This window comes from Lipotes vexillifer, unplaced genomic scaffold (genome assembly GCF_000442215.2).
Source record: "Lipotes vexillifer unplaced genomic scaffold, Lipotes_vexillifer_v1.1 scaffold404, whole genome shotgun sequence".
Taxonomy (NCBI): domain Eukaryota; kingdom Metazoa; phylum Chordata; class Mammalia; order Artiodactyla; family Lipotidae; genus Lipotes; species Lipotes vexillifer.
In genome coordinates, this window is record NW_006777380.1 from 442,666 (window position 1) to 463,252 (window position 20,587).

General features: G+C 40.4%; 1 protein-coding gene across 1 annotated transcript in view; it reads left to right on the forward strand.

Moving 5' to 3' along the window:
• CORIN (corin, serine peptidase) overlaps nt 1-20,587 on the forward strand; it is a 267,765-nt gene that overhangs the window by 95,458 nt on the left and 151,720 nt on the right. The window contains 1 exon segment of the mRNA XM_007450971.1: nt 8,993-9,174. Within this exon segment, the coding sequence (XP_007451033.1) occupies nt 8,993-9,174 (182 nt within the window).

Sequence of the window (20,587 nt, forward strand, 5' to 3'; positions counted from 1 at the left end):
AGTCTGCTTTTCGGCATTATACAGACATAAAATGATAAGTAAGATTTAATTTATGTGCCAGAATGGCTCAAAGTGTGGGTAATACACAGTCAGATAACTCACATTACTTTTATTTTACAAAGACGTAAAGCTGGAGAATCAGGCCACAGGAGCTCAAATTTCCTGAAAACACCTTGTCAAATCACTGACAGTGTCTCAAACACACATATTTCATCAAGCTCAGTGGAGTTTGTTTATTTTTCTCCTCAATAATTCATGGGTATTAGGTGGATGTGACTAGAATTTATATTTAATGCTAGTAATTCAGTGCATTCAAAGATCCATATTTAAGGCATCATTTCATGATGTGCAAAAAATCAAAACAGCTGCAAAAAATAATTGAACAATTGAAAATTTTCCTGTGATTTTTAATCCTCTATTCCATGAGCCCTGGTAAGTATGCCAAGTATTAATGAGAATCAGGATCATGTTGGGTAGAAGGGTATGGAATTTTATATTCTCTTTCAGGGGCGGTTGTGTGGTTTTACATTATTCACACTCATCTTAATTCAAGCTGTGTTTATTTGTTTTTATTTCCTCAAGTTTCTCTATTTTAAGGGTGACATCTTACTATTGGCATATAAGCGAGACACTTAATCTGTAGGGTTTTCATCCATAGCGGTTTTACCGAGATTTTGCCTTTACACGGGAATTATTTCAAGATTCAACAGTGTAGAATTTGCTGACCTGATAGGGAAGAGATCATGTGAACAGGGATGGAGCGAGAGCTCTTGTACAAACCATTAAGTTGGGAGTTAGGCAGTGGCAATTCTGCTCCCAGCTTTGCTTCTGACAGCTTTGTTGCAAGCAGGCCACCAAATTATCCCCTGCATGTGATTCTTTTATTTCTCAAACAAATATTTATGGAGTGCCTACTGTATACACTGAGGATAGGACAGCAAACAAAATAGGCAAGAATCCTTTACTTCATGAACCATATATTATATTGGAGGGAGATAGGCAATAAGCAAACAGATTAAAAAATTTTTAATAATAATAATAGTATATCAGATAGTGATAAGTGCAATGGAAAAATTCCAAAAAGAATTGAAGAGCTTTGGGAGAGTATGGGTATGGTGGCAAGGGATGCAATTTTAAGCAAAATGTTGTTCAGGAAAATCTCACTGAGAAGATTACATTTGATCCACGAACATATGGGAATCCAGGAAGTGAGAGAGACCCGGACATACCGAGTGTCTTGTGATATCTGCAGGAAGTGAGAAAGGGGGCATGATGGAATCAGTCCTGCAAGCAGATACTGTTGGCAAGGATGTGAGTGTTGGGGGGGTAGACATATGGTGGGGTGGAGGGTCTTGCTAGGCATGTGTACAGCTTGGGAGCTCCCTTTCAGCTTCTGACATCAGTTTATTCAACAAAGGTGTTAGGAAAGTTATCAATGTATTCCTTTAGCAAACGTTTATTGGCACCTACAATGTACCAGGTGCATTGTCTGATGCTAGGGATGCTTCGATGAATAAAACACAGCTCTGCCTTCAAGGGACTCAGCATAATAGGGGACAAGACGTGAAAACAATTACACTGCTGTCCAATGTGATCAGTTTAAAAGGTATGCGGGGAAACGTGGAGAAGGAGGGACTCTTTCCATTTGGCAATATTAGGAAGGCTGTTCCCAGCGAAGAAGTAACAGCTGAATTTGATTTTGGAGGATATATAGAAGTTTGCCGTGTGGGCAAGGTGGAGAAAGCAGGCAGCCTAAATCTGTCGTATATTCGGGGAACTACAACTAGTTTAATTTTATGAGAACATAAAATGGGGAGAGAATAAATGGATTTGAGGGACTTTGGGGAAGTAAAATTAACAGTACTTAGTAATTAATTGCATGTGAATGGTGAGGTTGAGGGTGAAACAAAGGTTTTTAGGCTTGCGGACTTGGGTAGATGGTATTACCACCAAGAAGGAGGGCTGGTGGTAGTGGGAGGTAGGGGGTTAATAATATTGACATAATGTCTTCATCTGGTCCAAGAAGTGCATGACCGTAATTTTCCTTCCAGTGGAGGTAAAAACAGCTTTCCTTCTAGAGGAGATGACATGATTTATACTTTCATCCAGTGGTATGCTGGTAAACTGGCTCCCTGAAAAACAAAACAAAACTATGATTTGTAGCATTTGCTGATTTCTGCGGTGTAAACACTCCTACCAGATTTCAAGCTAATAATAGTTGAACAGACTCCTCCCACAGCACTGCGTTTTGTCCCCTGGCAAGTTATTTGTTGAGCTCCCGTTGGTGTGAGGCATGCAGTCATGTGCTGGCTCTTTCTCCTTTACTTCTCCTTATCCCCTTTCCACCCTCCTCCAGCCCACTCTTCCCCACAGGTTGGTTTCAGCAGTGGCTACTTTCTAGCTTCCTGTGGGGCTCAGCCAGTGGGAGCCACCAACAGGACATCAGAGTGTGGGAAGAGAGGCAGATTGGGTCATGATCCCCTAGTTTCTTCTTTACCAGGTTATACAGTTTGGAGTTGCCTGAATCCCACTGTGGGAGGCTCTGGCTCCTATCAGGCAGCCTTCTGCATACAGCTCTTTCTGAGTCCCAAGAACTGCTCCTTCCCTTGTCCCTTGAATCTGGGATGCGCACCTGTCCCCGCATGCTGCACTACCCCTGGTTGGTTTTTCTAAACCTTGCCAGTACCTTCATAAGTGACCTTTTCACTAAATACTCTGCAGTAATCCTACTTCAGTGAGTCATTTCTTTCCTGCTGGAACCATGGCTATTACAAACGAAGATGATGAAAAACTCTGGTTTTTAAAGAGTTTCAGACCAGTGTGACCCAAAAATAACTTGACTTCTCCCATGATTTCTCTTCTGGTGTGAGACAATGACACATGTAAGTGTTCACTAGCACAGTTTTCTATCCCCATGTCTAATGAAGCTGGGAACCAAGGTAATCTCTTCCCTACTCCTCTCGTACCCCAACTAAGCCATACCTCTTGTGAGGTCTCTTGAGGCCACCAGAGAGTGCAGACATAGGAAGCTGATGCCGTTGGTCCATCACAGAGAAAACGAGTCATCTGTTGTTTTTTGTGTTTTCCAGCAGTGGTGACGATTTCGTGCTCCTGTATGATTTGTGGATTAATGCTCCTGTGTTATCTGTGACTCGTGTTTGTGAGAAGAGGTCAGCTAGGTGAGACATTCTGGAGCACTGGGCTGGCGTCATAGCATCTGGCTATGAGATCTTTTTAAGTTTCAATTTCCTTGCATGTAAAAGGAGGAAACAGTAGTACATTATCTTGCAAGACCCTTCCATTGTTAACATTCTCTTCACGACTAAGGTCTGCAGCTCTCGGTGTTCCCGGTGACTATGACTTTGTGAGCACTGTTCACTGAACAACTTGGCCTAACAAAGATAAATTTATGACTTTCTTTAAAAGAAAAATTATGTAAGTCTTATCAATAAATAATACATCTAACTCAGTAAAATGCCTCTTACCAAGTGATATATCAAAGAAAAGTGTATTAGTTACCTATTGCTACGTAACAAATTTCCACAGATGTGGCAGCTTAAAACAGCACCCAACTATTATCTCAGTTTCTGTGGATCTGGAACCTGGGAGTGTCTTATCTGGGTCCTCTGTTTCAGGGTCTGTCATATGGGTGCATTCATGGTGTTGGCCAGGTCTCGGGTCTTATCTGAAGGCTTGCCTAGGAAAGGATCCACTTCCAGGCTCATGTGATTGTTGGAAGAATTTCAGTTCCTTAAGGGTGGAGGGCCTCAGTTCCTAGCTGGCTGTTGGCCAGAGGCCAGGCTCAAGTCCTTGCCATGTAGACCTGCCCAACATGGCAACTTGCTTCATGAGAACTGGTAAGGGAGAGCATCTGCTAGTGAGAGAGGAGTCACAGTCTTATGTACCCTAGTGATGGAAGTGACATCCCATTACCTTCTGTCGGTTGTAAGCAAGTCACTAGGCCAGCTCACACTCAAGGAGAGGAGGTTACACAGGGCATGAATAGCAGGAGGTGGGGTCATTGGGGGCCATCTTAAAGCCTGCCTATCACAAAAATTCTTCCCCCCACCCACCCCATGGAAGAAGTGTTTTAAATCCTGAGCTTCTCTGATATACTTAAAGGTTAGTTTGTCAGAAATAAAAAGTGACAACTAAATGCAGTGTGGGATCCTAAATGGAGATCTTGGTGATGTTTGAATAGGGTCCTTACTTTAGTATCAGTGTTGATTTCCTGGTTCTGATAATTACACTGTAGTTATGTAAGATGTTTGCTTTGGGGGAGCCTGGATAAAGGCTATATGGAAACTTTCTGTATTGTTTTTATAACTTTTCTGTAAGTCTCTAAAAGTAGTTTAAAGTAAAAAGTTAGATAAAATTAGCTACAGGGATATATTGCACAACATGGGAAATATAGCATATATTTTATAATAACTATAAATGGAGTATAACCTTTAAAATTGTGAATCACTATATTGTACACCTGTAACTTACATAAAATTATACATCAACTGTACCTCAATAAAAAAAGTAAAAAGTTAGAAAAAAGTGATATATAAAACATAAAAATCCATTAGCTATTATATAAGCCTACTGTGTGGCTGTAGCTTATTCAATAATTTTAACTTTATTGTTAAATAACATGAATAAAATAAATAACTTTATTTTTGCTGATAAAAATCTATAAATTTGTGGGGGAGGGGAATGTTGGTCAAAGCGTACAATAAAGAAAAAAATCTAATTTTTTGTAAATAAATATAGAAATTTTAGTAGATAAATTTGCTTAAAATTGTATACATAAAAATGTAAAATAGATAGCTAGTGGGAAGCAGCCGCATAGCACAGGGAGATCAGCTTGGTGCTCTGTGACCACCTAGAGGGGTGGGATAGGGAGGGTGGGAGGGAGATGCAAGAGGGAGGGGATATGGGGATATATGTATACCTATAGCTGATTCACTTTGTTATACAGCAGAAACTAACACACCATTGTAAAGCAATTATACTCCAATAAAGATGTGAAAAAAAAAATTTTAAATAAACATCTTTGTCTACAAAAAGAAATTATATAGGTAAAATCTACAATTTTTTTGTAGATAAATAATTTGAGTAGCCTTGCTAGTGAAAATCCCCTAGAAACCTCACTATTACTGTATAATAGAATTCCTTATATTTGTTTGTATGTATTTGTTTCAACACATAATTACAGAGGTGAGGAAAGAATTTTCTGCTTCAGCTTGAGTTGAAATGTTGTAGGGACTTTTGCACAACCCCAAATGCACTTCACACATCACTTAAAGTAACCATCTTTCCTAAAATAGTACCCTGGTAGCCCAGTCTGGCCCCTCCACTGTGCTGAGCACTGTTTTCAGATGTCAGTCTGCTTGTTGCTTGGATATCAGCACTTATATTTCAAAATAGTGTGGTCTGTCTCACCGCACTGTTCCATGTGATGAAAAGCAAAATGCTTCAATCCCTCGTAGGCACTTGAATTTCATGCAAAGCAAGAACAAATGGCTCTTCTTTCTGCTCAGTGTTTGAAAGGGCTGCTGGTTATTAATACTCTATCACTATTTCACATGTCCTCGTCCAGCAGTTTAAAGCCTATGGGTCTTGGTTGGTTACACCTCTTTAAGAGAGCTATTTGGAAACACTCTAGACATTTTTCTTAGGCCCTATTTTTAGAATGGAAAGTCTAATGGTATTTTAATGTCTCTCTATATTCCCAGAACAAGTCTTGAGAAAAAAATGTTACCTTTTGAAATTTAGCAAAGCTGGTGGGATTATCACCACTCCTCTGAGAAGCGTTGTGTTAAGGAATGAATTTTGATTTACAGAATGTTAGTGGTAAAAGGACCATGAAAAATCAGCTCTTTCAAACCCCTCACTTTTCAAATGAGGAAGCTGAGTCTTGGTGTGAGTGAACTGTTGGCACAAGATCAGACAGTGAGAAGTGGCCAGTGTGAAAAGTTTAGGGGGACAGCTTATGCTTTATGGCAGAAAATGACTCTGGTAAGAGTCAATGACAGGAAGTCAGCTTCTGAATTAAAGACTCCGCTTTAGAACATGAAAACAGTCTGCTGGGCCCCTGCATGAACCTTCATTGCTTTTACCATAGGAGATTCTGAGACAAGATGTGGAGTGATCAAAGAATATGTGGCTTCAGAAGTGAGGAACGGTCCAGGAATCACTTGGGAGAGCTGGCCCTCAAGTGTTCCTCAACCTCACTGTGACTCCCCCATCCGACAATGTTGGATGAATTTTTCCCTCTGTAGATGGCCCCTGGAATTCCATCAATTAGAGATTCCTCTGCTCCAGCAAGCAATCTTCTAATGATGCCAAAAACCTCTGGGAGGGTTAAGTGTCCATCTATTATTATGTACTACTCTGTGTTATCTTCCTCTCTTTTCTTTGAAAGTCTCATTGAGATCAGCTCACTTGGGGAACGTAGTTTTGATTGTAGGAAGGGAAGAAAAGGTTGAGGAGCAAGTAATGCTCTTGTGGAGGTGGCTGTCCAGGTGGGGTGCTGGAGTGGCGTTGGACAGGATGGTGTCAGTACACAGGTCAGGGACTAGGTGGCAAGGAAGAATGCTGAAGCCAAGCCTAGCTTATTTGGGAGCCTTATTGTGGGCTGTCTCACACCTGGAAAAGAAAGAGAAATGCCTTCACCCTTTCCTAGTGTTCCTTAGCCCCTTAGGCAAATACTGACTCATTGTTTGTAGAGTGAAGGGAGAACCCAACCACTGTGTCTATGGTTGGCCCACGGGAAAGTACGTATCAAGTTTCGAACTAACCTTGAGCTATGCTTTTGGAGCATACATTCCTAAAGTAAGGACTCACATGTAATAGAGTAGTTAATGGTCCTTGAATCAGTCTGCCTGGGTTCAAATGCTGGCTGTGATACTCACTACCTCAGTGATCTTGGACAAGTCTCTGCTTCAGTTTCCCTTTGCGTGTATTAGGGATGATAATGTATCTATGGGATAGTAATGGTATCTATGGTACAGTACAGGACTATAGTGCCGTAGTGAGAAAGAAATGAGTTAATGCATGTGTATAGCACTTAGAGCCTAGCAAAGTATAAGTATTTGCATAGGAATTCTGTGTTCTCCACATTCCTCAACCATGTTCCGCAGTTTCATTTGAGAAAATATAGTCTCTAACGTCTTTGGAGTAAGATCTAGGAAGGGAAATCTTTTAAAAAAATGTTATTTAAGCGATACTTTCCATCCTATGAATATCTAATATATTTCCTGGATGGCAGTCAGGTGTCCTCTTTACACTGAAACACTTGCCTGGACTAATTCATATTTTATGTTCTAAAGCGAATTCTTTCAAATGCAAAACATCTTTCTACATCTTCACTAACAAATTTGGCTACATATTAATGTGGTCATGTCAATATCAGGATTCTGAAAGATACCCAGTTTTAAGGCGAGTTTCTGAGAAGGTCAAAAGTGTTTGTATCTGAATGTAACTGTTGAGTACCCCTTTCTCACATTTTCATATAACAAGATCTCACTCTCAAGATTCTTTCACAGACTCAATCACTTGTATTTTAACTCAGTGACTGGCACATCCCATTATGTTTCTGTGATCTATAGAAATTTGAATGGGGAATTATAATTACGCTTTCAAGTTCTTAAAGCCTAATTATTAGATCCTTATATGAGAATAGATGATATGCAACAGTAGATAAAGCGTGGATTGAAAGTTAAAACATCTGGATTCTCTTCCCGCTTCTTCCATTAGGAAGCTATGTGTGTCTCAGAATCTCCCTGAACTTATCTTAAATGGAGGATTTGAATGAGGTGTTGTTTAAGGTTTCTTACAGATCTGATACTGTATGATTCTGCAATAGCTTATTGACCCTACATTTGTGAAGTGTGTACTTTGCTTTGACTGACATGTATATTTTCTTTCCAAGTTTTCTTAAAATCATTTGAGATGCCTTTGCTAGATGACCAGCCAGGGTGAGAGATGCAGTCTATAGCTGCAAAGTAGAAAAAGCCACCTGGGTGTGCAAGAGAACAAGTCCGTGGCCTTGACATTGCAGCATCCCTGTCCCCAGACACAGAGCCGCAGATCCAAGAGTGTTTGATTGAATGTCAGATGAATAAAGACAAACTCCAGGGCTTCCCTGGTGGCGCAGTGGTTGAGAGTCCACCTGCCGATGCAGGGGACACGGGTTCGTGCCCCGGTCCGGGAAGATCCCACATGCCGCAGAGCGGCTGGGCCCGTGAGCCATGGCCACTGAGCCTGCGCGTCCGGAGCCTGTGCTCAGCAGCGGGAGAGGCCACAACAGTGAGAGGCCCGCGTACAGCAAAATAAATAAATTAATTAATTAAAAAAAAAAATAAAGACAAACTCCAGGGCATCATTACTTTACTGCTAATGGACAGTTGTTTGTGTTTTTCTATTTTGCAAAAGATAACATAGAAATAAAAAGGTAAATAACTGTACAAGTTTTCAGAGTTGCCATTTGTTTGTATAATATTTTCTTTTCCAGGGAGGCAGTGGAGGCTAAGGAACAGCTTTCTCTCTGGCTGCCTCTCAGAGGTACTTTGAATTTCTCAAAGGGATGATAAGGAAATGAGATTAACCTATTTTGTGGCCTACTTCTGCCTTTCCATTTTGGGGGCCTTCATTTCCATGTTAATTTACTCCTTTTGATAGTAAGTAGAGCTCTGTCTTGGTTGACAGGTTTACTTTAGCACAAGAAATCTAAAAAAAAAAAAAAATCATTTGGGATAAATGCTTCCACAAGAGACAGTTAGATGATGTGTTATGGAACTAGCTTATTCCCTCTAGAATCATGACAGTAGGGTGGCTGAAATCCTTGTTATAGTGCTGAAGGTAGAAGTTCAAGTTGTTGACTGTAGTAAATATAAATTAAGATAATATTGCAGCACTGGTGGCCAACTTTTCTTTAGCTTAATTATTATTTTGAGAAATAGTCTGTAAAAACATTAATTTTCACCTTTCTCTTTTCTTCTAGTCATGGACTCCTGCCCTGTAGGTCCTTCTGTGAGTCTGCAAAAGAGGGCTGTGAATCAGTCCTGGGGATGGTGAATGCCTCCTGGCCCGAATTCCTCAAATGCTCCCAGTTTAGAAACCAAAGTGAAAACAGCAATGTCAGCAGGATTTGCTTCTCACCACAGCAGGAAAAGGAAAAGCAATGTAGGTGTCTGCATTTTGTTTCATTTTTAAAAGTTTTTTTATTGACGTATACCGTCCATTAAAGGAAGTCTACAAATAATGTGTACAGTACAACAAATTTTAACAAAGTGACCAGACCCATGTAACCAGCACCCAGATCAAGAAATAGAATATTAACAGCATCCCAGAAACACAAGCCCCTGCGACTTGATCCTCCCAAAAGAGACCTCTATGCAGACTTCTATCAGCTTAGGTAATTCTGCCAACTTCTGAACTTGATATCAGTGGAATCGTACAGTATACATGCCTTTTGTGTTGAACTTCATTTGCTCAACATTATGTTTGAGAGATTCACTGTATTTTCATCTTCTTGTGGTTCATTCATTCTCAGTTTTATGGTACTCTAATATATTTTCCATCACAGTATATTTTTCTTTTCTACTGTTGATAGACATTTGAGTTGTTTCCAGCTACTGTGAATGGTGATGCTGTGACTATTCTTTTTTTTTTATAAATTTATTTATTTATTTATTTATGGCTGCGTTGGGTCTTCGTTGCTGCGCGTGGGCTTTCTCTAGTTGTGGCGAGCGGGGGCTACTCTTCGTTGTGGTGCGCGGGCTTCTCATTGCAGTGGCTTCTCTTGTTGTGGGGCACGGGCTCTAGGCATGCGAGCTTCAGTAGTTGTGGCACGTGGGCTCAGTAGTTGTGGCTCGCAGGCTCTAGAGCGCATGCTCAGTAGTTGTGGCACACGAGCTTAGTTGCTCCACGGCATGTGAGATCTTCCGGGACCAGGGCTCTAGCCCGTGTCCCCTGCATTGGCAGGCGGATTCTTAACCACTGCGCCACCAGGGAAGTCCCTGTGACTATTTTTGTACATGTCTTTGATGGAACATGGTTATGTATTTGTTCAGCAAAAAAGTTTTTTAATGTGGTTGTTTCAATTTATACTTCTCCCAGCTGTGGGTGAAAGTTGCAGTTGCTTCAGATCCTCCCCAACACTTGGTATTGCCAGTCTTTTTCATTTTAGCAATTCTGATGATAGTATTGTGGTATGTCTTTGCGTTTTAAGTTGAATTTTCCTAATGAATTGGATTGAATTTTCAAAAAGTTTTGGTTACTTAAATATCCTTTTTTGTGAAGCGCCTGTCAAAATATTTTGCCCATTTTTGATTGAGTAGTCTGTCTTTTTATTCTCGATTTGTGGTTCTTTAGGCATTCTGGATATAAGTCATCTGTTGGATATATGTACTGTCTGTGTGGCTTGCCTTTCCTTTCTTTTATTATGTCTATTATGGAATAGAAGGTTTTAATTTTAATGGGTCTACATTATCAAGTTTTTCTGATCCTCAGTTTTCTAGACTCTCCTGGTACAGTATGTAAGAACCTCTTTCTAAATTATGAGGAAGGCCCTTTGGCTTTCACACATGAGTTACAGTTGCCTGGAGCTTTGAGTTATCTTTTTCTAGGAAATTGAGCTTAGCTGAAAGCCATCCAGGTCACTGTCCTTATAGTTACTTCTCAAACACTTGGTAAATTACCCCATTCAGTGCATTCCTTTCCATAGGTGGACTATTCCAGTTCACCTCTATTAAGGGTTTTAGCAATAGGACCACCCCCTTATACCTTATACCTTATACCTTCCATCAATGATGGCAACTTTGCTGCCATCCCAGCAGTGAGTAATCCAGATCAATAACCCCATCGTATCCCCTGCTTTCTTGGACCACTTCTGCAGCTGTCACAAGCTGGGTCTTCCAGAAGCAGCCACTGAGATGGGGTTTGTTGTACAGGGTATTTATTAAGTACCAGCACTTGTAAAGGAGGGAGAGAAGGCAGGATTGGGTAGAGGTAGAAGTTGAAATGTGATCCAGGCACACTGAAGCTTGGCTAAATCCACGGGGAGCTCTGGGGCACATATGGCCTGAGGGAGCTGTTCCATGTTGGGTCCAGACAGCCAGGTCTTTATATCCCCACAATCAGCCACTGGTTGTGGTCCTTCCTGGGAAGGATGTGCCCTTAGGTGAGGCAGCTCTCTGCAGTTGGGGCTAAACCTGAAGGATCTAAAGGCTGTTGGCTAACAGCAGGGGGCAACAGGGCAGGCACGCAGAGTGGGAACAGACCACCTTGATCCAGTCAGAGACTGAGCTGATTTTGCTTGTTGTTTATAAGACAGTGTTGGTAAGGCTCTGTCTCCCTCTGGTTTGTTTCCATTCTGAGGGTGCACTTCTCCAGTGAGGCTTACTGAGAAACCAAGGTGTTTACTGCATTCTGCTCCTCCTTGGCAGTCCCTAGTTGTAATGTTTTTCTTCTCAGAACAAGATTGCTGGATTTCCACTTGGCTTTGCAGAGGTTTTCTGCCCTATAGCTTCTTGCTGTTTACCGCAGATGCCTTGAGGGGAAATCCTTCCATGTGATAGGCCCACTTCTCTGTGTCTCCTTTCCCACTACGTCCTTGGCCCATTAATACCCTGCTCCTCCGGCAGCACCAAAACTCTGATTTTTGTCTCTCCACCCCCATGGGATTGCCGAAAGCTCTACTGGCTTCTCTCCCTCTTTGAAGTGGCCCTGTGTCCAGGTTCTCAGTTTCTAGCACCATGCCAAGAACTGGCAAGATCCAAGGGGAAAAAGCATCCATAGAATGTAGTCTGTTTGTTCTGTAGTTGTCTTCTCTCTGGGATCTCAGCCACTTACCTCCTGATGGTCGCATCAGCTATCAGAGGCCTTTGAACAGATGTTTCTTGTGCTTTATCTGGCTTTTCTAGTTTTACTTGATGGGGGTTTGCACTGACTTATCACAGGTTACTACATCCTAGCCAAAAGTAGAAGTTTGTTTAATTTCTTTTTCACACACTGTTTAGTGGAGGTCTGCTGCTAAATTACGATTCCCTCCAAAAGATTGTATATAGCACTAAGCCACCAGAAGGATGAGTGAGTGTATCTGAAAGAGAAGCCCCTTGATTCTTTTCTTTTTCAGCTACATTTGCCCCTGTTTCGATAAGAACACTTTATTAGTGCTCATTTGGAAAATGTTGCCTGTTGATACAGGATTTAAGAATCCACTGAGAAAATTTGAAAATAAAAAACATCATCAGTATTCCTTAACAGGATGGTCCAAAAGTATCAGTTCTTAAAGGTCAAAGTAACATCAGTATTCTTTAATAGCTCCAGATGAAATGCCACCTCACATAGGTTCCTCAGATATCAGAAGATAGTACAAATCTTCTGATCTTGGAAAAGATTGATGACTTTGGAAAAGATCTTGGAAGATTGATGAAACATTTATATTAAAAAACTTAAGTTTTAAGAGAACAGAAATTTCCTAAGTACACTCATCTGAGATTCTCTATTTGTCAGTCTTTTTTTATAATTCTTGATTGTACTATATTTTCCCATGTAGAATTAATTCTCTGAAAATGGGTCTGATAATTGTTGTTTGATGCAATATTTTCCTAGAATTTGAAATAATTTTTCTGCCTCATGCTTGATGGATAAACAGGATGCTAACCATCATAGATGTATTCATAGGTCATATGCTAGGGAGAAAGCTACTGTTAGCTGTGATCTTTGTGTAAGCATAAGAATATAATTTCTAGGGACTTCCCTGGTAGTCCAGTGGTTAAGACTCTGCGTTTCCACTGCAGGGGGCACGGGTTTGATCCCTGGTCGGGGAACTAAGATCCTACATGCCACACAGCACAGCCAAAAAAAAGGAAAGAAAGAAAATTGAACGGAACTCTGACGAAATGATTAGTTGTGTATGAGGAGAGCAGCTGGCCAGCTTCTGCTTAGATGCAGTTGGTAACACTGGCATAAGCTTGCTGCATACACAGAAAGATACACAGGTCCCCAGGTTCCTTTTCTCATTTTTTCATTTATTCAGTAAATATTCATTGAGTACCTACTCAGTTCTGAGCATTATTCCAGGTAATCTGAAAAAATTAATTACAGTGACAATAATATTGGTTTACATCCATCTGGTGTGGTGGTTCTCAACCAAAGATGATTTTGCAGCCTCCACCTGGGAACATTTGGCAATGTCTATAAACATTTTGGTTGTCACAACTCTGGGAACAGAAAGAGTTGCTACTGGCATTTAGCAGGTAGAGACCCACTGTGCTGTTAAACATCCTGCAATGCACAGGGCAGCTTCCCACAGCAAAAATCTATGTGGTCCCAAATGTCAATAGTGCTGCTTTTGAGAAACCCTGGTTTGGGCTTGATGCTTTGCAAGGTACTTTCTAGTAGTAGTGGTAATAATAATAATAATAATAGTAATAGCTATCATGCTTCCTACCTTTAAGGAGTGTTAAACCTAATCTGGTGTACATATATGTGAGAAACAATGTAAAAAGAACATTAGTGACTCCATCTAAACATGCTGTCAGACAGAAACTATAGAGAAACACAGGTTAAATGTCAATGGAGCAGAAGTAGAGTCAGTCACATAAAGGAGTTCTGGATGTGTGAAAGAGGAAGGGTCCCACTTGGCACAGAGGAAGCGGAGAGGTGTTCTGGGATAGGCATTCAGCACTGTGAACCTGTGTTGGGTGACAGGTGCCAACTTAGCCCGTGAAACAAATGATGATTAAAAGTTGACTCCCATCTTAGTCTTCTCCTTCCAGCTTGTCAAATCATTTGCCCCAAGAAAACAGTAACCCCCTTTTACATTATGGACCCCATTCTCCTTTCCAAAGTGCTTTCACAGATGTTAGCTCACTTTGCTTCCAGAGTAAATCTCTGAGGTATTATCATCTTCATTTTATAAATTAGGAAACTGAGGTTCAGGAAGATAATTCCAAAGTTGTTTTAAATCAGTCCCCCTGGCTCTGTCTTCATCCTGGGACCATCCTGGGATTCCATTCTTAATCCTTGAATGCTACCCTCTGTTACAGCCCCCTTCTCACAAGAATTTTCAAAAGGTCTTTTCAGACTGAGTCAAGCCAAAACTCAACTTTGTAACAGCTGCTTTTCCCAGCGCACAGCTCTGTAAATTCAATTCATCTTATCATAGCATCTTTTAAATCAGTCATAACTCCAAAGATAATTTGTTTTCATACAGAAGGATACCCAGTCGTCTTATCCTTTCTATCTTATGTTGATGCCAGCTCCTGTAAAGTAAATAATGTGCTAACGTGATAGTGCTGTGGGAACTATTCTTCAGAGGTTTTTAAAATAAACATTTGTATAGGTTTCCATAGTTGAGTTGTGAGAACTCAGAGGGCTAAAAGTCAAGGTCCATCAGTCATTCTGAGCTTTCTGGCTAATCCTTTACCTTGTCTGAAATCGTATATGGAAAGTAGTTATGAAATAGTTTTTCTGTGGGTCTAAAGAGATCTCTGCTGCCATGAAAGAAACGTCAGCTGTTCATTCTTTCATTTTCCTCTTCCTTTTCCTAGTATCTTATTTGCTTTCCTAGCTTTGGTTGCTGAGAGCAACCAGTTCAGTGCATTAGGAGCAAAATTGTAGTCTCAAGATCTTGGTAAAATATATACTCTGAATTTCTCCTATTGAATTGTGAATTCACTCGGGAAAATTATTCAATACTCTTTCTTTGAGGTACTTAGTATCAATATTTTGCCAGAGATAGATGATTATAGATAGCATGATGGAGTTACTAAAAACTAGCCATGCACTTTTCATTCCAATGAACAGTCAAATATAATGAGGTTTTCCTAGAACTTCAAATTTCCCAACATGTATAATTTTAAATTATTTAAAATTTAAATTATAAAAACATTTTCTTTCTTCCATATGTAGATGCTTCTTTTAAGGGCACCAAACTTAGATCTGAAGACTTGTTTTTCAAGCTCTGGCTATTTTACTTAATAACTGTGTGGTCTTCAGCAAGTTTCTTAAACCCTTTTTGCTTCTCTTTCCTCAGTTTTACAATAGGAATAATAATACCTGGGGGCAGGGGTAGAACAGTTTTATGGGGTAAATGAGGTAATGTATTTGAAAGAATTTTGGAAGCCATAATGCATTATGCAAATGTAAGTGCTTCAATCCAACAAACATTTAGAAGCATGTTCTATGGACCACATAGTTCACCAGGAACTGGAAAGGGAAGATGGAATGCATATGTTTAAAGTGCTCATAGGTCAGTGGAGAGATAGACAAGCACAGAGGCAGAGCCTGAGACAAGGATTTGAGCACAAATCTTATATTTGGGAAAGCCATGGAAGAGTGGAGGAGTGGGATGGTGGTTCAGGGAAAGGATGGTGGCCACTAAAGGTAAAGTGAATCCAGCTACCATCGTGGGTAACTGGAGCTTAATTTCACAGGCAAATATGGGAAATAGTGCATAACATATGACTCAGAACTACCCCACTGGAGGGGTGAGGTAGCTGAGGGATGCCCTTCCTTCCTTTAGCCTTTGAAACTGATAGGATCTACTATAGCCCATAAATACTGTGTTCTGTAGGAGCAGAGACATGGGATTGTGCAGGAGGAAATACAAAACTTGGCTGTGCCCTGCAGTGGAAGGCTTTCATCCTTGGTGATTTCTCCTTCATCTATAGCACTCTCTTTTCTTTTGGTTTCTAAAACACTGCTCTGTTTTGGTCAGCTTTCTACCACGCTGGCCACATTCTAATCTATCCTTTTCTTCTACTGACCCCTTAAATATTGGTGTTCCACAGGATTCTAGTCTCAACCCTCTTTCCTCAACATCCTATACATTTTCTCTGGGAAACCTCATACTTGATTATGGCCATGTAAGTACTGATGACTCTTTTTTTTTTTTTTTTTTTTTTTTTTTTTTTTTTTTTTATATAATTTTTTTTTTTTTTTTTTTTTTTTTTTTTTTTTAGTACTGATGACTCTTAAATCTGTGTTTGATCCCCAATTTTATTCCACTTCCCCGAGCTTCCAACTCATATTCCAAAGTCCTTTTGCTCCAAACTCTCAAGCAAAGCTACTATTTTCCAGGTCGCCAGGGGTTGTCATGAATGTTGCTGAATTCCATGGGAAGTTCTCAGTTTTCCCCTGACTGTACCTCTGGCAGCATTTGCCACATTTAATCACTCCCTCCTCCCAAGATAAACTCTCTAGGCTTCCAGGTAGGTCTTCCTTCTACTTTGGCCACTTATTTTCAGCCTCGTTTGATGTTTCCTCCTCGTATCTCTCTAAAAGGTGGTGTGCCCCAGGGCTCAGTCCTTGAATCTCTCCTCTTTTTGGTGACCTAATTTAGGCTCATGACTTGAGATACCACCAGGCACTGACATCTACCAACGTGCGTCTCAAGCCTGCACAGCCTCTGAACTCTGGACTTGCATACACACGTATGCTTGTGGTACACACACACACACGCACACACACCACCTTCTAGTTATTTCCACTTTGTGTCTACAAGGTGTGTCAAGCATAACAGGTACTACCCTGGCATTGCCCCACAGCTGCTCCTCTCCCAGCCCTCCCCACCTTAGTAAATAACTTCATTCTTCTGGTTGCTCCAGCCAAAGACCTCGGGTTGTCCTTTACTCTTCTTTTTCTCTTCCATACCATATATGATCTGTCAGAAATCTTACCGTCTCTACTGTCGAAACATACACATAATCCACCAGTGCTCACCACCTCTACAGCCGCTACCCGGCTCAAGTCACCTCAACTCCTGCCTGGATTATCCTTCCAGCTCCTTATTAGCAACCTTGCTGCATCCCTATGCCCCGGCAGGCTATTCTCCATAGAGAAGCAAAAGGGATCTTTTAAATGTTCACATCTCTCCTCTCCAAGTTTTCCCATCTCCCTCAGTATAAAAGCCATCATCCTTACAACCTTCAGGGCCCTCGATCAGTATCATTGCATCACACGACTCCAGGGGAGCATCAGTCACACAGAATTCAAGGTAAACAACCTCCTGGAGTTGTACAACTGCCCTACATTATCTGGCCCCCATCACCTCTCTGACTTCTCTCTGATAACTTGCCTTTTAGCTCTTAAGGCTCCCGCTACTCTGCCTGCTTTGCTCTTCCCCTGGAGATCCCCTCTCAGTTCCTTTAAGCACCTGTCTGTTGGGCTGTAACATAGGGCATGTTAGGGACAGTGGCCAAAGATGAGGGAAGGAAGAGAAACCATGTGCGTAATAGTTATCATTATTGTTGTGGTTATTTGGGCGGTGATAGAGCTGAAGTCTTGGAAGAATTCTTAATAAACTGCATGATCAACTTGTCTGGTACTTGAATTTCATTTGGCTGTGAATTGACACTTGAAGGTTTTAAAAATCATTTAATGTCCCTAATAACTTCTTTCCATCTGTGAACCATGAGAAATGCTCATCTTGTGGATTTCCAATGTTTTTCTGTGAGAGCCACAGCCTTGTTTTACTTCGCTCTGCCACATGCCTAGCATAAAGAAGCAGTGCCAAATAAAACAGATTTCTTGTTGAGCCTAAATACTACCTGTTCTCTTTGGGCTCAGTAGTTTCTTGTCTATAGATCATTTGAGATTAGGTTTCTATTTTCTGCCAGATACTGCTTTGGTTGCAGTGGCACAGTGGTTCCTAAAACTGAAATATAGAGGTGTCCTTTCCTCACCTGCATTCATTCATTCTTACTCTCTTTTCAAGTTAGCTGCATGGCTTAGAGGTTGAGAACTCAGAAACCTAACATCACAGGTTGATCCCTGTGTATCTTACAGAATATTATTTCGTTCAGTGGCTGGAGACCAAGGGCATTCACGTTTCGTTCAGTATTGTGCCTTGCAATCAGAAATTCACATTGGTGGTCTTACTGATTACAATAAAATGCAGGAATTTTTAGCAACAAAGCAAAAGTCTGATTTTTTCAGTTTATGTAACTATAAACTCATAGCTCTAGGCCTATTTTGGTCAATGAGCAGTCTGACCACTCCAACAAGAATGCCAATAATTCACATCCTGAACAATTCAAAACATCATCTATTTTAATTCTATATTCAACTTTATATCCCCATGGTGGTCAATTTAATCATAGCAGATACATCTTTGTAGAACCAGGTAGTTGGTTTTTTGTTTGTTTGTTTTTTTTTAAGAAAATTGCCTTTATTCTATTAGTTGTTGGAAAAATTAACTGATACAAAAAGAGAGTCAGCTGGAGGGGAGAGGGAAACTGAGGGCGACCCAAGGTAGCTGGTGAATCCTCTGGGAGGGAACCTGGATACAGTAAGAAAGAGCACTGTGAACTAGACCCTGCCGTCCAGGTGAGACAGGTTATGCCACCTTCTGAAGTGTCTAAGTGCCTCAGGCATAAAACCAAACTCCTATTTACTTAGCCCAGCTCTGGGCAAGGGGGTACTGGAATAAGTGGGGCCGAAAAGGGGTGACGTGACCATTTTTTATCAGAGAAACTGACAAAACGGGAATTTAAAAAATGAATTTTCCATCTGACTTTATTTTCAAATACACTTTCTTTTTAAAAAACAAAAAACAATACACTTTCTGTGGGGATGACAAATACCAGTATTCGGAAATCCAATTGTACAAAACATACCACATCTAGCCTGGTGTAGATATATTTATTTTTGGTAACATACATTAAGTGGCACTAAATACACTGGTTGGTTTTTTTTTCACATAATAAAAATATTACCTTAGTTCTGCTTCATATTTGTCTCCAAAAAATTCCCAAGATTGGATACTACCTATGTCCTTTTGGTGGGCATAACTCCTTAAGCTTAATCAGTTTTCCTTGAAATTGAGCTACAGTGATGTGGCAATTTCCTGGTAATTCAGATATCCTAGAGTTTGAACTCTACACTCTGGGCCACCCACTGAAACTAATGGGTGATTCAGAATTATCACATCAAAGTCTGAATCTCTTCTGAAATTGTGACTTCATTATGCCAAATAGCATCACGATCTACATAACTCAAATTCCATTGAGCTCAGCAATTGGGAAGTAATTGCAATCTCCATTTTCATCTGCTCAATCCATATGTTTATTTTGTGTCTGAACCCCTGTGCACGTTTAAACAAAATGAGCAAAATTCTTATTGAGGAAGCAGTGTAACATAGTATTTAGAGGTATGGTCTTCCAAATATTTTTGCTTGTGTAACCCTAAAAGGACTTTGAAAAGTTGTATACCTCTCGTACAATGTTATCAATAAGTTAATATCTTTTAGAATTTAAATAATGAATGTAAATAGTTGACAGAGAACATGATCTAAAGAATATTATAATAATCGACATTTTATTTTATTTTTTAACATCTTTATTGGCATATAGTTGCTTTACAATGTTGTGTTAGTTTCTGCTGTTGTATAACAGAGTGAATCAGCTATATGTATACATATATCCCCATATACCCTCCCTCTTGCATCTCCCTCCCACCCTCTCTATCCCACCCCTCTAGGTGGTCACAAAGCACTGAGCTGATCTGCCCATGTGATGCAGCTGCTTCCCACTAGCTATCTATTTCACAGTTGGTAGTATATATGTCAGTGCCACTGTCTCACTTCGTCCCAGCTTACCCTTCCCCCTCCCCATGTCCTCAAGTCCATTCTCTACATCTGCGTCTTTATTCCTGTCCTGCCCCTAGGTTCATCAGACCATTATTTTTTAGATTCCATATATATGTGTTAGAATACGGTATTTGTTTTTCTCTTTCTGACTTACTTCACTCTGTATGACGGACTCTAGGTCCATCCTCCTCACTACAAATAACTCAATTTCATTCCTTTTTATGGCCGAGTAATATTCCACTGTATATATATGCCACATCTTCTTTATCCATTAATCTGGCGATGGACACTTAAGTTGTTTCTATGTCCTGGCTATTTTAAATAGTGCTGCAATGAACATTGGGATACATGAATCTTTTTGAATTATGGTTTTCTCAGGGTATATGCCCAGTAGTGGGATTGCTGGGTCATATGGTGGTTCTCTTTTTAGTTTTTTAAAGAACTTCCATTCAGTTCTCCATAGTGGCTGTATCAGTTTACATGCCCACCAACAGTGCAAGAGGTTTCCCTTTTCTCCACACCCTCTCCAGCGTTTGTTGATTGTAGATTTTCTGATGATGCCCTTTCTAACTGGTGTGAGGTGATAGCTCATTGTAGTTTTGATTTGCATTTCTCTAACGATTAGTGCTGTTGAGTACCCTTTCATGTGTTTGTTGGCAATCTGTATATCTTCTTTGGAGAAATGTCTAGTTAGGTCTTCTGCCCATTTTTGGATTGGGTTGTTTGTTTTTTTGATATTGAGCTGCATGAGCTGCTTGTATGTTTTGGAGATTAATTCTTTGTCAGTTGTTTCATTGGCAAATATTTTGTCCCATTCTGAGGGTTGTCCTTTCGTCTTGTTTATGGTTTCCTTTGCTGTGCAAAAGGCTTTAAGTTTCATTAGGTCTCATTTGTTTATTTTTGGTTTTATTTCCATTTCTCTAGGAGGTGGGTCAAAAAGGATCATGCTGTGATTTATGTTATAGAGTGTTCTGCCTATGTTTTCCTCTAAGAGTTTTA